Here is a 16,869-nt window from a genome sequence, read left to right as displayed (position 1 = left end):
ATGGGAATAGAGATACAGTGTAACTGTACCTGTCTCCATCACCTCTGGAGTGATGGAGAGCGGTACCTGAAGCCTGCTTGTATTTGGGACATGTGATGTGGAGGGCCTCGTGGTTGAGAGGAGAGACCCTATGCCAAACATCAGGTTTTGATGGAGTCCACTTGTCGGCTTCCCTACTGTTGCCCGATGCTGAACACAGCGGTCAGTGGGACCATAAGAAGAAACTGTGTATCAGTAGCCCAGGGGGGCCCCTCTCTTTGGAGGTTAAGAAAGCAAGCTTTAGTGCCTGCTTGGCAGCCGTGATAACTGGCATTCCAATCCCAGCATCCACAACAACACACTTGGCTTCGTGGAAACCTCTGCTACTCCAGTTCCGAAGGATCCGAAACCTTGCTCTGTCTCCCATTATTCACTTGCAAACTCAGAGGTGCAAATATGTAGATATTCACCCACTTATCAACTCACTGGTAAATCAATAAACCAAATGCTTTTTTTTAGGTTCCCACGTGGCTTTTTTTTATTTAAATAACATTTTACATATTGACCTGCCGTTTCCCCTCCCTCCTCTCCTCCCCATCACCCCCGCCCCATACCCTCCTTCCCATCTCTACCTCTCCCCTTCCTCTCCTCCTCCAACTTCACTCAGAATGCGGCAGCCCTCCCACGGGTTTGATTTGCAAAGCATGGCAGGTCAAGTTGAGGCAGGACCGAGCTCCTCCCCTTTTTGTCAAGACTAGGCAAGGTAATCCAGCGTGGGGAGCATGTTCCCAAAAGCCAGCTAAGCACAAGGGAGGGGTACTGATCTCATTGCTAGAAACCTTACAGACCAAACTACACACTGTCACACACACATACAGAGGGCCTAGTTCAGTCCCATGCAGGCTCCCTAACTTTTGATGCAGAGTCCATGTGCTTTCACGAGCTCAGGTCAGCTGTCTCTGTGGGTTCCTCTGTCATGATCTTGGCCCTTCCCCTGCTCATACAATCCCTCCTTCCTTTCTTCAGGAGGACTCCTGGAGATCTGCCCAGTGCTTGGCTGTGGATCTCTGCATCTGTTTCCATCAGTTACTAGATAGAGCATCTCTGATGGCAATAGGGTAGTCACCAATCTGATTACAGTAGATGGTCAGCCCAGGCATCTTCTCCACTATTGCTAGGAGTCTTAGCTAGGGTCATCCTTGTGAATTCCTGGAGGTTTTCCTGGCTCCAGGTTCCTCCCTAACCCCCAAATACCACCCCCATCAAGACATCTCTTTCATGGCTCTCCCCCTCCATTCCTTCCTCCCCCGCCCCCAGTTTACCCAGGAGATCCCTTCTATATTCCTTTCCCAGGGAAATCCATGCATATCCCTCTTTGAGCCCTCCTTGCTACCTAGCCTCCCTAGGGCTGTGGATTGATATTCTGGGGGAACTGGGGCAGCTATGTAAAATGAAAAATATTTTTTTCTTTAGAAATAGAAAACAAAGAAAAGACTTCCAATGTAATGGTGATGCAAACACCTACCGAGAGTGCCTGGGTGTGGCACTTGGTTGGTAGCATTATTGCCTCGTATGTGCACAGCTTAGCGTTTGAGCTCTGTCAACACCACCCCAAAGGAGTGTCCCATAAATTCAATAAGTAGAGGCAGGTGCTTTATCAGAGGTCCAAGGTCATTCTTAGCTACGTAGCAAGTCTGATTTACCCAAGGCTACTTATGACTTTGTCTGAAAACAACAGCAATTAAACACAGCCTTAGGGAAAAAGAAAAGGGGTAGATTAAGAGTTCAGGGGTGTTGTGAGCACAAAGGTCCCTGTGCCCACAGATCTCCAAAGAACCTAAGAGTATAAAGCACTCAGGGTTGTTCTTTCAAAGGCAAGGACGTAAAACCTGTTATTCCAGAAAGATGGGAATTGGAAGCAATTAATAGCCTAGTGACCAGCAGTATCTGTTGGGGCAGGCCATGTCAACCTCCTACAACCAGGACCGGAGGAGGCTAGTGATCTAAATGACCCTTACGGACAGGGCCTCCCTAAGCTCCCACACCCACGACTAAAGACACTGAATAGTCTAAATGACTCTTATTACACTATCTGTGTAGTTAGAGGTCCCACAAAATTCCCACAATCAGGACCAGAGGTGGCAAATAGCCCCAAAATACCTCTGTGCTATCTGTATGACGGAGACCAGGCCAGACCCTTAGGGCCTTAAGCTAGTACAGGTAGCCTATCTCTAGAAGTCATCCTTTTGGAAGAAATGACATGTTCCCCGAGTCAAGTTCCAACATAATTATGCTTCCTCATGCACCAGGGATTGTGTTACACTGGGAAAGCTTTTTTGCCTTTTTTTTTTAATTGCAGTGTTTAAATTTGTTGCAAATAAACAGCCTGAGATCAGCCTCCCTGGAGTCTCCATCCAGGTTTCCATTCAATCTGACTGTAGTTTTCATTCTCACCCCTTGGGGGCTCACTTCCCTGCTGTGCCCACCAACAAGCGCAGTCTAAATAAAATCTGAAGGACGCTGGAGCTTACAGAGAAAACTCATTGAACATATTCGACCCAACCTGTTGTTGTTTAAGGCTGTGTCCTGGAATTTATTGTGCAAATTCAGGGAGATATATGTGAGTTTAACAAGGAGATAATTTAATATGAAGAAAATGAGAAAGAAAAGTAAGTAGTGTGTTATTTCTACCATAATGGCGTTCTTACAATTCTACACATACACAGTCTTGTTTATATAACCCATTTGTTTAATCCTGTAGCAACATTAAACCCCCTTCAAAATCTACTTCTGTATTTTAGTGTGTTTGCAAATTCAATGAAATGTTCCTGAGAAATTCTTACAGCGTGTCTAAACAATTTTCTTTAGATATATTTTATCATTTCACTTGCTTGAGCGTTTAACCTACCTACGTGCATCGTGTATGAACCACAAACATGTCTGGTTCCTCGGTGCCCTCGGGAGGTCAGAAGAGGGCATTTGATCCACTGGAACTGGAGTTACAGACAGTTATGGGCCACCACTGGGGGCTGGGAATCAAACCGGAGTTCTCTGCAAGATCAACAAGTGTCCCTAACCTGTGCACCAACTCTCCAGCTCCCTGCAAGCAGTCTTCGGGTTCAGCCACTTGGAATGAAGCAGCTTAGGAGGCTCTCTTGTGCTCCCCCACATTCCTGGAAAACGCCCTAGAAATGGTGCCAATGGACATTTTAGAGTCAGTCCATCGATGCTTTTATAGCGTCCCCTGTTATCTGTTTTGATCTCTCTGGGTGATAGCCTCTTATCCCTGGGCTCTGAATTTCCTGCAGGTTTTACTAGACTCATGAATTTTGCTGTGACCATATTTTATAATATGTATATCAGATTCATCAAAGAAGGTCCATGCCACGGTGGCCAGCTCCACTCAATGGCTCAGATTAGAAGAATAGTCTAAAACAGGAGAGATGGCTCAGAGGTTAAGAGCACCAGCTGATCTTCCAGAGGTCCTGAGTTCAAGTCCCAGAACCCACATGGTGGCTCACAACCATCTGTAATGAGATACGGTGCCCTCTTCTGGCATGCATGCTGAGCACTATATACATAATAAATCTAGAATCTGCTTTCTAATACATTTCAACACAATGACTTATTATTATTATTTTGGTTTTTGGAGACAGAATTTCTCTGTGTAGCCCTTACTGCCCTGGAACTCCCTGCATAGACCAGGCTGGCCTCAAACTCACAGAGATCCACCTGCCTCTACCTCCTCAGTGCTGCGATTAAGGGCGTGCGCCACCAATGCCCATCTACCACCACCACCATCATCATCATCATCATCATTATTATTATTACGATTTTTGAGACAAGATCTTCCCATCTAGCCCTGGCTGGCCTGGACCTCACTATGTAGTCCAGGCTATCCCTCTGTCTCCCCTGCATGCTGAGACTAAAGACCTGTGCCGCCACACCCAGCTTAGCGGTTTATCTCCTTCACTTGACTTAGGAAGGGGGAGGCTTCCCACCCATTGTCCCAGTGCCTTTCTGTGCCAATCACACCTCAGCACCGCCTCTTCCTCACAGCACACTGTGTCCTAACAGAGAGGAGCTGCCTACAAAATGATGACCATTGCAGAAAGGACAAAAAAAAATGTTAGAGCTTTCTCTACCGCATCACGTGATCAGTAGCAATATTGACCCCCCCCCCTTTCCAGAATCAACACTCTCCATCCAATGCCAGAAGGTTCCAGAATGACAGGACTACTTCATTATATCTTGTCTTCTGGGGTCTCCTTAAACCTGTGGAGACTGATCACTACTTCGTAGAGGAAGGAGCGTTGGGAGAATCAGAGACACAATAGCGGAGTCCAAAGCAGCAGAACAGTGTACAATGAAGGCTTCCCATCTCTTCTGTCCGCAGCACTGGCGGCATCCCGCCCGTCTGTGGGGAGTTGGTTCGGAATTCACAAGTAGTGGAGTAGTGGGAATACGGAAGAGGGAAGGACACAGGGGACCGTGTGCGTGGGTGCGTGTGTGCGTGCGTGCGTGTGTTGGCTTACGGATGTGGCCTTTTGCTCTGCCATAATGGGCATCTCCTAGGTCCATGATAAAAGACAGGAATACAGGTGGAGGAGACCTGTTTCCAGAATTCGGACTGTTTTCACATTTTTAAACATCAGATATGGCTTTTAAGCTGAGCATCCCTTTGAGAAGGGAAATTTGGGAATGCATACCAGATTCAGACCCAGGAATCCACCTTACTGTGTGGCCTTGATGGTCAGAGAAATGGAAACACTGGCGCATCTGTAACCATTACAGCGTCTACAGGAGTCCCTTGAGCTCCTTGCTTACCGCTGCTATAGCTCCCACTTCTCCGGCTGTGTCCTTGTTTCCAGGGCGCATCCTTCTCTGAACTACATTACCCAGAAGAGACAGCGCAGAAGCGCTCAGCCAATGAAAGCGGCCGCTTCCGCGGGCTTTAACAAAAAGAAAAAAGGAAAGACAAGACAAAAAAGCATTGGGACTTAGCGGTTGTGGGCAGGTGACTGTTTTCCTGGATGCTCGCACCAAGCCTTCGGAAGACTGGGTTTTTACACCTCGTTGTCCAGGACTGGAAGGCTGGAGAGGAGGGAGGCTTTGTGCTCTAGCGCACAAACGGGTTTGAAGTCTACAACGATCCCGTGTGACAGGTTGCTGGCCCGGGGAGACAGCCATGGACCCAGCTGTCCAGCAGAGTCCGACTGCCGAGGCTGAACCGGGAGCCCAGGCACAGGTGCGTACCACGTGATCACGGCTTGGCTGAAAGGAGGCTTGGCTGTTGGTCCAAAAACCTGGGAAGATTTGTGAGTGTAAGACATGTTCAGGACCACAGAAGGCTGGGCAATTTTTTTCTTTTTCTTTTTTTTTTCTTTTTCTTTTTTTTTCTTTTTCTTTTCTTTCTTTCTTTTCTTTTTTTTTTTTTTTGGGTTTGGGTTTTAGTGTGCTTGAAAATGGGATCTCACAGGCTAGCCTCAAACTCATAATCATCCTGTTATAGCCTCCCTTAGGGATGCTGGGATTACAGATGTGTTACACACACACACCCCTGTACTTAAACAGTCAACTTTCCTCCCTCCCCTCCCTCCCCTCCCTCCCTCCCTTCCTTCTTCCCGTTTTCTCTTTTTGTTTGAGACAGGGTCTTACTGTGTAGCCCTGGCTGGCCTGGAAATGTTACCTGAACAGTAGTTCAGGCTGGCTCTGAACTCAAAGAGGTTTGCTGGCATTTGGCATGGGCCACCATGGCCGGCCTCCGTGTGTGTGTGGGGGGGCGGTCCATGCAGAGGACAGGGGACAACATTTGCTAATTGTTTCTCTCCACCCACCTTCGTATGGCATCTGGGAATTGAACTTAGATCGTCTGGTTTCTGACCCGAATTCATTCTGTAAATCCGAATTTTTTTCCCTCCACAAGAAAGAAATCCCCACAGAATGGGTCAAGTTTCCCCTTAGGGCTCTGCCTAGGCTCTCCTGTCCTGCATTGGCCAGTCTGGGTCTCCACTGCCTGGGGTGTCTGTCTGCCTCACTGTCTGACACTACAGTTTCCCTAATCCACTCATCTCCAGGCTGAGGGGGAAAGGTTGGAGGTTTGTTCCTACTTTATGGTCTTGAGAGTGGAACCCAGAATCTCCTGCATGGTCGTCCCCAGCCCTTAACTGGTGGCCCGGACTCTGCAGCTGAGCTGCAGCCTGCTCCAAGGATAGAGTCCTGTGATGGGATGTGTTATTTGCTGGTGTCTTAGGACTGGGCATTCCTGGAGTGTGAGGATTCTGGATTGTGACTGAGACCTGGCTACTGGTGGCATAGATTCAGCTCAGCAGGCCTTCATGGCCACTCCCTGTGGAGAAAAGGAAGGTCAGTCACGCAGTTGGCACGAGTAGCCTGTCTGTGCCTCACCTGCTCAGCCTTATGCAGAGGGATGATTCCCCTGTCCCCATGGAAGGACCCTCAGCGGAATTCCCTCCTTCACGTGCACACCAGGCATTGAGCTGAAGCCTAGAGTCTGATTTCTCAGTGTGTGTATTTCTCTGTGTGTATGCACTCGGAGCTATCTGATGAGTACTTGTTGAAACAGTATTTGGTCAAGATTCATACATAAGTGGACAATGAAAACATCATGGAAATAGCGTTATTATGAGCACTTAACAATTGCTTGAGAACATATACCGAATTTGGGTAAAGCCTAACGAGTTAGATGTCACATTCTTTTATTTGCTTGCTTTCTTGCTTGCTTTTATGTTATGGGTGTCTTTTATGCATGTTTGTCTGTCTGTGCATGACTGTGTGCTCGGGGCCTGCAGGGGCCAGCGGAGGTGTTAGAATCCCTGGGATTGGCACTGCAATGTGAGCTACCATGTGAATGCTGGGAATCAAAGCAACCAGTGTTCCCAATAGCTGAGCCATCTCTCTGTCCCCAAATAGCAAACTCTCAAATAAGTGTATATAAAATAAAAGCATGCTTTATGAAAGCATGCCCACATATTTGGTTTTGAGGGGGAAATGATTAGTTCTCTGAGAATGTCCTTCACTGTCTTTTGATCATATCCATCCCCTCTCCTAAGTCCTCCCAGATCCACTCTGCTTACCTATTCAAACCATCAAGCTCACTTTGTGTTAGCTATACACTCTTGGATGTATGGCCTTCTACTGGGGCTTGGTTGATTCACCAAGAACTATGCTCTTAAAGAAAACAGACTCTGCCTCTCCCCAGCAGCTATCAGCTTCCAGAAGCTCCTTTGTTAGGAGAGGTACTTTGTGTCAGCCATCTCTCTCCATGGTCTGGCTTGACCACCCACGCCCAGCTCTTGTGTATGCTGTCACAGTTGTCATGAGTTCATATGTGCAGCTGCCTTGCTGTGTCTGGGAAACACTATTTCCTTGTAGTTAGTTTCTACCTCTGGCTCTTACGTTCTTTCTGCCACTCCCCCTTTCCCAGTGATCCCTGAGCCATGGGAAGAGGGCTTAGTGCAGGTTAGGCATTCCAAAATCTCCTACTCCTTGCATCTTGGTTAGTTGTATTTGTATTGGTTGCCATCTGCTGCAATAGAAGCTTCTCTGATGAGGGTTGAGAGGTGACTGATCTGTGGGTGAAACAATAAGGTACTGAGAATTCATACCCATGTAGCAGAATAATAGTAGGTTCTCCTCCAGGGACTAAGACCTGCGTAGACAGAGATTTTTGGCCCCAGAATGGTGTCAGGATGGGAGTTCTTCTTCTGGGGCAGAAATCCAATCAGAAAGTGGTTGATTAGTGAATCCATATCCTTGCTATTGTGTTCGCAATAGCCGTAAAGAGAAACTGCCTAGATGTTCCTCAACTAGTACTGGATAATGAAAACTTGGTACATTTACCCAATGGAATATTATTCCACTGTTGAGAAAAACAAAATTATGAAATTCACAGGTAAACGGATAGAGTTGGAAACAGTCATTTGGAGTGAGGTAACCCATGTCCAGAAAGAGAAATTTTGTATGTTTTCTTTCATTTGTGGATGTTAACTTTGAATCTTCAGATGTGTGTGTTAAATTTGGATTACCCAGAGAAGCTAGAAAATTGACAGGGGGTGGGGGCTTTCAAGGGAGGGGAGATGTAATGGTATCAAGGGATAAAAGGGAATAATGGAACAGTAAGAGTTAAATTTAGGTGGGTGTGGGAGGTAAGGATAGAGATGGGGTTGTGGGAGGGATAAATAGCACTAAACACTTTTTGAGAAATCATATGAGAACTGGGTGTGGTGGCACATGCCTTTAATCCCAGCAGGAGTAAAGCAGATGCAGGTGGATTTCTGTGAGATCAAAGCCAGCCTGGTCTACATGATGAGTTCCAGAGCAGCCAGAGCCATGTAGAGAGACCCTGTCTCGAAAAAAACCAAACAAGCAAACAAATTAAAAAATCTAATAGAAATCCACTACTGTAGAAGCTTTCTAACACACACATGGGGTGTGCTTGATTTCTTGATGTAATAAGACCACTATTAAACCAAACATTGGAGGAAAGGGTTTATTTGGCTGTCTTAGAGGTTCTATGGCTGTGACAAAACACCATGACTAACAAAGCTTGGGAAGAAAAGAGTTTATTTGACCACAGCACTGTTCATCATCAGAGGAAGTCAGGACAGAAACTCAAACAGGGCAGGAAGGTGAGAATTGATGGAGAGGTCTCGGAGGGGTGCTGTTTACTGGCTTGCTCCTTATGGCTTGCTCGGGCTGCTTTCCCCATTAACTACTAATTAACAAAATGCTCTACAGCCATTCGTATGGAGGCATTATCTCAGTTGAGGTTCCCTTCCTTCAGATAACTCTAGTTGTGTCGAGTTGCCATAAAAGTAGCCATCATGTTGACTTGTACTTCCGTTTCATAGTGATTCACTAAGCAAGTCAGGCAAGGACTCAAGAGAGGAACTGCAACAGAGAAATATTGCTTTCTTGCTGGCTCCCACCATAGGCTGGGTCCTGGCACATCAGCCATTAATCAAGGAAGTCCCCCATCCACGTGGCCACAGAACAATCTGATGATAATTCCTCAGTTGATATTCCCCGTTTCTTTGTCTCAAGTTGACAGAGACTGACGAGCGTACCAGGAAACAGTACACCCCACCCCCAACTAGACTAACTAAGCCTAGTGCCCAAGAGCAGGTTACTTTTGGAGATGTAGGCCAGTGAGATCCCATAGGCCGTCAAACATTACAGGCTATCGCAAGTGCACTTGGCTACCTTCCAGAACTTGGCAGTCACACCCTAGGGTTGAAGACACAGTACACTTGAGTCACAAGCCATGGAGAAGTCACACTGGCACTCACCTGCAAGTGTCATCCCTGCATGGTACCTTTCACAGTGCTGGAAGGTGCTATGCATGCTACCAATTACTAATCTTAACCAGCTGGGCACCCTGAACCTATACCAACAACCTGGTGGGCCCATTTGTGCTGAAAGTCTTGACTGCAGTATTATACAGCCAGGAAGGGACCACACAGAGTATTTGACAGGCAGTACTAAGTGCAGTAGAATAGTACTCCTGTCGAGGAGTGGGTGTCGTTCTCATCCCCACGTTCCGGAAGACAACACTGAGGAGTTGACGGCTTGTCCAAGGGCACACAGTTAATAAGAGACCTCATTGAGGTCTGAAGCTCATCTTAGATATACCCGCCTGAGGCGTGAGGGGGGCTGGATGGTCCTTCAGGATGCCAACATCACTGCTTTTAAATCACAGCCTTCTTTACCCACAGGTTCCTGTGAGTGCAAAGACATCGACTAACTTTAGAGAGGTAAGTGGAAGGTGCCACGGGGAACTCACGCTCTTCAATTCCCTCATAAGTGACGTCTGGGATTATAGTCCTTCGGGGCGCTCTGTGTGCTGTTCTCCTATCCCTCTGTCTGATTTTCATGGAAGGTGGTTATAGGATATAAGGTCTGTGCATCCAGAGCAGGAATTACATGGGTAGGCTGCATCTATGGAAGCCACTCCGTTAAGCTTCAGAGGTATCCAAGTTCCCGTGATGAGCGGTGGAAAATGCCTGAAAGTGAGGTGGGTTAGGAACGCTCAGAAGTCCTCGGGCGTGTTGGGGATTTGCTAGATGTGGTGGAAGGCAGCCCTTGGGAGTGGTACAGTGGATGAGAAGCTGTAGGCTTGAATACTAAAATGGGAAAGGAGGGACATTCCAAAGAGCGATGTGCATTGTAACAGGAGTTATGAGTACATGGACTCCAAGCCCACATGCCCGGGGTATAGTGGAGAACAGTGGCTCAGACCTGGGCAGATCTGCTTAGCATGACGTCGAGGAACATATGGAAACTGCGTGGTAGAAAAGTGGAGATGTCCACACCAAATGTCAAAACTGGGTTGATTTTATTCATCTGTCTGCCTGTGGCTGGGGCTGAAAACAGGGGTCACTGCAAACTTTTTTTCTCTCTTTTATTTAAATTAGAATCAATCCTGTTTTACCTGTCAATCCCAGTTCCCTCTCCCTCCCCTCCTCCCCTGCCCCCCACCAACCCCCAACCCCATTCCCTTTCTGCTACCCAGGGAGGGTGAGGCCTTCCATGGGGGAGTCTTCAAAGTCTGTCACATCATTTGGAGCAGGGCCTAGGCTATTCCCCATGTGTCTAGGCTGAGAGAGTATCCCTCTATGTGGAAACGGCTGATATACTAGGGATAAATACTGATCCACTGCCAGAGACCCCATGTATTACCCAAGCCTCCTAACTGACATACACGTTCAGGGGTCTGGGTCAGTCCTATGCTGGTTTCCCACCTATCAATCTGGGGTTCATTAGCTCCCCCCTTGTTCAGGTCAGCTGTTTCTGTGGGTTTCTCCAGCCTGGTTTTGACCTCTTTGCTCATCACTCCTCCCTCTCTGCAACTGGATCCAGGAGTTGGACTCAGTGTTTAGCTGTGGGTGTCTGCTTCTGCTTCCATCAGCTACTGGATGAAGGCTCTAGGATGGTATATAAGGAAGTCATCAGTCTGATTATAGAGAAAGAGCATTTAAGATAGCCTCCCCACTATTGCCTAGATTGTTAGTTGGGGTTATCCTTGTAGATCTCTGGACATTTCCCTAGTCCCAGATTTCTTTTTAAAACTATAATGGCTCCCTCTATTATAGTATCTCTTTTCTTGTTCTCCTCTATTCTTCTCTCGACTCAATCTTCCTGCTCTATCATCTCCCCATCTCCCCTTCTCTTTCTCCTAACTCCCTCTCCCCTCCTCCCATGCTCCCAATTTGCTCAGAAGATCTTGTCCCTTTCCCCTTCTCCAGGGGACCATGTATGTCTCTTAGGCTTCTCCTTGCTTCCTAGCTTCTCTAGCAGTGTGGATTTTAGGCTGGTAACCTTTCCTCTATGTGTAATATCCATATATGAGTGAGTACATACCATGTTTGTCTTTTTGAGACTGGGTTACCTCACACAAAATGGTTTCTTCTAGTGCTGGAAATTTGCCTGCAAATTTCAAGATTCCTTTTTTTTTCTGCTGAATAGTACTTCATTGTGTAAATGTACCACATTTTCTTTATCCATTCTTCAGTTGAGGGGCATCTAGGTTGCATCCAGGTTCTGGCTATTACAAATAATGCTTCTATGAACTTAGCTGAACAGATGTCCTTGTTGTATGAATGTGCACCCTTTGGGTAAATGCCTAAGAGTGGAATTGGTGGATCTTGTGGTAGATTGGTTCCCATTTTCCTGAGGATATGCCATACTGATTTCCAAAGTGTGTGTACAAGTTTGCATTCCCACCAGCAGTGGAGGAGTATTCCCTTTTCTCCACATCCTCTCCAGCATAAACTGTCATTAGTGTTTTTGATTTTAGCCATTCTGACAGGAGTGAGATGGTATCTCAGAGTTGTTTTGATTTACATTTCCCTGATGGCTAAGGATGTTGAGCACTTTCTTAAGTGTCTTTCAGCCATTTTAGATTCCTCTATTGAGAATTCTCTATTTAGTTCTGTACCCCACTTTTAAATTGGATTATTTGGTGTTTTGGTGACTAGCTTCTTGAGTTCTTTGTATATTTTGGAAATCAGCCCTCTGTCAGATGTGATATTGGTGAATGTCTTTTCCCACTCTGTGGACTGCCATTCTGTCTTGTTGACTGTGTCCTTTGCCTTACAGAAGCTTCTCAGTTTGAGGAGGTATCCCATTTGTTAATTGTCGGTCTCAGGGTCCCTGCAACCTTGAGTAGATACTGACTGTCAACGGATGAAGATCTTGGTGCCCTCTGGAGAAGGAAACTAAGTGGGAGGGGCTGTATCTGGCATGTCAAAAGTTCAAGAAAAGGAGACTTTTTCTTATTAACTCAATGTTCTCTCTTGTGGCAGGGTTGTGTGGCCTTTAATGATGTGGCCATCTACTTCTTGAGGGAAGAATGGACACTGCTTGATGGCTCTCAGAAGCGTCTGTACCACCATGTGATGATGGAGGTCTTTGTTCTCATGTCCTCATTGGGTAAGCCCCCCACACACACACACATTCTATTCTGTAAAAGCATCCTCTCTGGCTTGGCTTCTTTTCTAGAGAGAGTTGTCTCCTTCCCAAACTGGTCCATGGACCATTGATTCTTTCCCCAGCATCCTGGAGTAGGAAGTAGAGATGAAGGGGCTGGGCATGGTACACTACCACCTTCTCTCCCTTAAATACAGCAAAGGGACATGGAAAGCAGCCTGTGGTGAAGAATCTTATAGTAGCTTTACAGAGTTCACACTGAATGTCCCTCCGTGACACTGCAAATACGTGGCATTCCTATGACCCGGGTACCATTCTCTTCCTCTAGGTGACTTAGGTCTGCCTGTGACAGAAATTGTGGCAGTGATGTGGACACTATTTGGGGAATTTTTTTTTTAGCAAGATCTCTGCAAGGGTCCTTGTCATTAGTTTTCTTTCCAGTGGATTGCTATGAGTTACATCACTCTGACTTGGTATAGGACATTGACCTGTCCTGCTCTTTAATTTAGGACTTATACCTTCAGGAACCCACGACATCGCTCAACTGGCGTCTTCAGGAGATCGCTTCATCCCTGCACTGAGATTCCTGACTCCAAGTAGGTGGACAAGTCCTGGTAGGGTGGAGGTTGCTGATGTATGCACTCTGGATGGGTTCATATGAAGGATCCTTCTAGTGGTTCTGATGTTTTGTTGCCAGGGCAAAGGATCGTGGTAGCATCCATCTGTCTATGTTTGCCCAGTTGCCTACCAGTCGTTGCTATGATTTCAGAGTCAGGGCTCTCTTTCTCTCACCTACGAATCGTTGGTGTTTTGCCGGCTCCTCTTGGCACTATGTAACACTGGTTTTCCTTGACTGTGTTCTTAGTGCACACAAGTCCCCTGAGCAGTCCTTGAATACAGGTTCTTTGGGTGTTGTATTTAAGGGGCACAGACACAGCCTTCTGCATCAAGTTGAGCATCTTTTTCTTTCTTTTTTTTTTGTTTTTCTTTTTCTGGTTTTTCAAGACAGGGGTTCTCTGTATTGTTTTGGAGGCTGTCCTGGAACTCGCTCTGTAGACCAGGCTGGCCTCGAACTCACAGAGATCCTCCTGTTTCTGCCTCCTGAGTACTGGGATTAAAGGAGTGTGCCACCAACTCCCGGCCTTAGAGTTTCTTTTACTGTAATAAAAACATGACCAAAAGCAACTCGAAAGAGTTTATTTCATCCTACATTTCCCAGTAACAGCCCATCTCTAAGAATAATTCAAGGCAGGAACTTAAGGCAAGAACTGGAGCAGAGGCCATGGAGGAACACTTCTTACTGGCTTACTCCTCATGACTTGCTCAACCAACATCATCTGCTCAGGGATGGGACCAGCCCCTATGAGCTTGGCTCACCTACATCAATTAGTAATAAAACTATGACCCTTGATTATTCTATGAAGGTACTTTCACAATTGAGGTTCCCTATTCTCAGATGAGCCTAGCTTGTGTCAAGCAGAGAAAAGAAAAAAAAAAAGCCCAGCCAGGACAGTCTCCAACAAATGAGGCTCTGCAGAAAGCAATCTTTTGAGGAAGGAGTTCGGGTCCTCGTCACTCCTGTGCCATTCTTGTGTTTTTGTTCATGAGGTTTCCTGGGACAGGGATCTTCTGACTTCACTGTGGTAGTAGGCCCTGTCCATCTTAAGGTTTCTGTGAGGAACCTCAGGTACTGTGTGTGGTGCCACTTCAAAGTCTACATGTCCCTTTATCACTGTTTCTCTGTGTTTGGGTTGCTGCAAAGGAGTGGAGGTGGAAAAGATACTTTGTAAGCCGAAGACTCCCAGTGAAGGAGGGCTTAATGTGACCACGTTCCAACAGCCAGAGCTGAGCTGTGCTGAGAATTCCTTACGGAGAGAAGAGAGCAGGATTCCAGTCGTGAAGATCAAGAAAATTGACCTTTCAGAGAAGAGTTTACAAAGCACAGACAATGTGGGGGACCTCCAGACTCCCTCTGGGCCTCCTGGGCATCCTGCGACTCATAGTAATACAGAGCCGCCCGGGAGCCCCGAGAGAAAAAAGGCCATTCTCAGTAAGAGGAACTTCAAATGCTGTGACTGCGGCAAATCCTTCAGCTGCAGGTCTCTGCTTATTCGGCACCGGAGGATACACACTGGAGACAAGCCTTTCAAGTGCAGCGAGTGTGAGAAATCCTTCATCCAGAAGGCTGATCTGAACCAACATGTCAAAGTTCACACTGGAGAGAAGCCCTTCAGGTGCGGCGAATGCGGGAAAGACTTCAAACATAACCGCTCCCTCGTTGGGCATCAAAGACTTCACACCGGAGAAAGACCTTACAAATGCGGCCAGTGTGGGGAGTCGTACATGAACAAGTCCAGCCTCATACGGCACAACCGACTTCATACCGGAGAGAAGCCTTACAAGTGCAGCGAGTGCGGGAAATTGTTTAAGGAAAGATCCAGCCTTGTCTACCACGCCCGGGTGCACACTGGAGAAAGGCCTTTTAAGTGCAGCCAGTGTGGGAAGTGTTTCAAAAAGAACTCCCACCTCGTGAAACACCGGAAAGTTCACAGCAGAGGAAAACCTTTTAAGTGCGGCGTGTGTGGGAGATGCTTCGCGGTGAGGTGCAGCCTCATTAAACACCAGAGATTTCACACTGCGGCAAAGCACCATGAGTGCAAGGAATGTGGCAAAGTGTTTTGCTACAGGACTGGACTTTCTAGACACCGAAAGACTCATGCGGAGTAGGAGTGCTGAGTGGCGCGAACATGGGAAACCGTTTCCGTCATCTCCTGTATGCACACGAGAGAATGTTCGCTGGACAAACGTCTAGAGCGTTGCAAACGGGAGGAGCCTTGACCCACACCTCCATCCTCTTTAACTGGAGAGGACACAGCTCTGGGATGCATCATGAACCCACGGACTCTGGGAAAGCCTCTGAGCAAATGTCTGCTCTTATGGGTAATATACACGACACCCAGATAGGTCTGAGAACGCAGACAAAACTCTTCAGCAGTGGGTCAACCTTGTTCAGCCTTAAGAGTGAACCAGATTCTGAAGAGAAGTCCTGAGAGTGGCCTTTGTGAGGGCGCCATTCAATGAAAGTTACTCAAATAAGAACATTGGGACAAGATGAGAATTGTTGTCATTCTCCTATTCCCAAGAAATTGATGCTTTCTAGGAAACTTAGCAAAAGCCCTGTGATGTTGTTATTGTAGTTGCTGTTGTACGTGGGTTTTTGTTGTTGATTTGGTTTGGGTTGGGGAGGTTGAGGGGGGTTGTTTGGTAGCCCTGACTTGTCCTGGAATTCATTCTGTAAAACAGGCTGGCTTCGAACACAGAGATGAGCGTGCCTCCACCTCCCAAGTGCTGGGATTAAAGGCACGTGCACCACCTTCAGTAGGCCAAGCCCTGTATTCTTGACCACACTACACAGGCCAGTGTATAGTGGAGTTTCCATGTTACCGAGTTCGAATGGAGGAGGAACACAGCAGTCTCTGTTTAAATAAGACACGGTTTTTATTGGCACTGTTGTTTGTGCTGTCCTCACTTAAAGGTTCAGTTCCTGGAATAAATGTTTGCTGTGTAGTCTTCATGACCGTCATGTTCCTAAGTATCACTAGTTTTGTTGGGGACCACCTTTCATGTAAAAGTGAAACCCATATGCTTTAGGTGTTTGACGTTTGATCCTAATTACTGTTTCAATTAAAAAAAAAAACAGATTCAGATATCGAGGTAAGAGCTGAAAGATCAGAGAAGCAAAGCGTCAGCCACCAGAGACGACTTACCTCTTGAATCTTTAGATTAAAAGGGCCAGGATCCTGTCTCCGCCCTCTCCTTATCATTTCCTCTCTCTGCCCAGTCTTATCACTTCCTGTCTCCTGTTTGTACAGACCCCCAGACCTCTATGGTTACTAGTGGCTAGCTCCAGGCTCTGATTTCCTGGCAAGCTTTATTTGTCAGAATACAAGCAAAATCTCACACAACAGGTGTTTGTTGCTTTTTTTTTCAGATGTGAGTATTTTGTCTGTGTATCTGTATGTACACTGAGTACATGCCTGGTGCCTGGTACCTGCCGCCTGCCAAGGTTCAAAAATGGTAGTGGAGTTATAGATGGTTATGAACCAGTGTGTTTTCTGGAAATGGAAACCAGGTCCTCTGCAACAGCAGCAAGTGGTCTTAAATACTGAGTCCTCTCTCAAGCACAAGTGTTAAGTTTGGTTTTTTTTAATTTATTATCTACACAGGGTTCTGTCTGTATGTCTGCCTGCAGGCCAGTAGAAGGCACCAGATCTCATTGTTGTGAGCCACCATGTGGTGCTGGGAATTGAACTCAGGACCTTAGGAAGAACAGCCAGTGCTCTTAACCTCTGAGCCATCTCTCCAGCCCCAAGTTTTAAGTTTTAAAGAAGTTAAACTGTATGTTTCAGACTTCCTCCTGAAGTATTTCAGATACCAACT

General features: G+C 46.7%; 1 protein-coding gene across 1 annotated transcript; it reads left to right on the top strand.

The window, feature by feature from the left end:
• The first annotated feature begins 4,569 nt into the window (after nucleotides 1-4,569).
• Nucleotides 4,570-16,003, top strand: LOC101835463 (zinc finger protein 773-like). The gene is made up of 5 exons (XM_040734011.1): nucleotides 4,570-5,227; nucleotides 9,717-9,755; nucleotides 12,306-12,432; nucleotides 12,939-13,025; nucleotides 14,192-16,003. Exons 1-5 carry the CDS (start codon nucleotides 5,168-5,170, stop codon nucleotides 15,154-15,156), a joined length of 1,278 nt encoding a protein of 425 aa, XP_040589945.1. The 5' UTR covers nucleotides 4,570-5,167; the 3' UTR covers nucleotides 15,157-16,003.
• The last annotated feature ends 866 nt before the right edge of the window (nucleotides 16,004-16,869 follow it).

This window comes from Mesocricetus auratus, unplaced genomic scaffold (genome assembly GCF_017639785.1).
Source record: "Mesocricetus auratus isolate SY011 unplaced genomic scaffold, BCM_Maur_2.0 Super-Scaffold_100037, whole genome shotgun sequence".
Taxonomy (NCBI): Eukaryota; Metazoa; Chordata; class Mammalia; order Rodentia; family Cricetidae; genus Mesocricetus; species Mesocricetus auratus.
The sequence above is the reverse complement of the archived record's forward strand: the minus strand, read 5'-3'. Positions and strand labels throughout refer to the sequence as shown.

Excerpts from the sequence above, each read along its gene's own strand:
- LOC101835463 (XM_040734011.1), top strand. The coding sequence starts at position 5,168 with ATGGACCCAGCTGTCCAGCAGAGTCCGACTGCCGAGGCTGAACCGGGA. Across the intron at positions 12,433-12,938 it reads TGTTCTCATGTCCTCATTGG|GACTTATACCTTCAGGAACC; the intron begins GTAAGCCCCCCA and ends TCTTTAATTTAG. Across the intron at positions 13,026-14,191 it reads ACTGAGATTCCTGACTCCAA|GAGTGGAGGTGGAAAAGATA; the intron begins GTAGGTGGACAA and ends GTTGCTGCAAAG.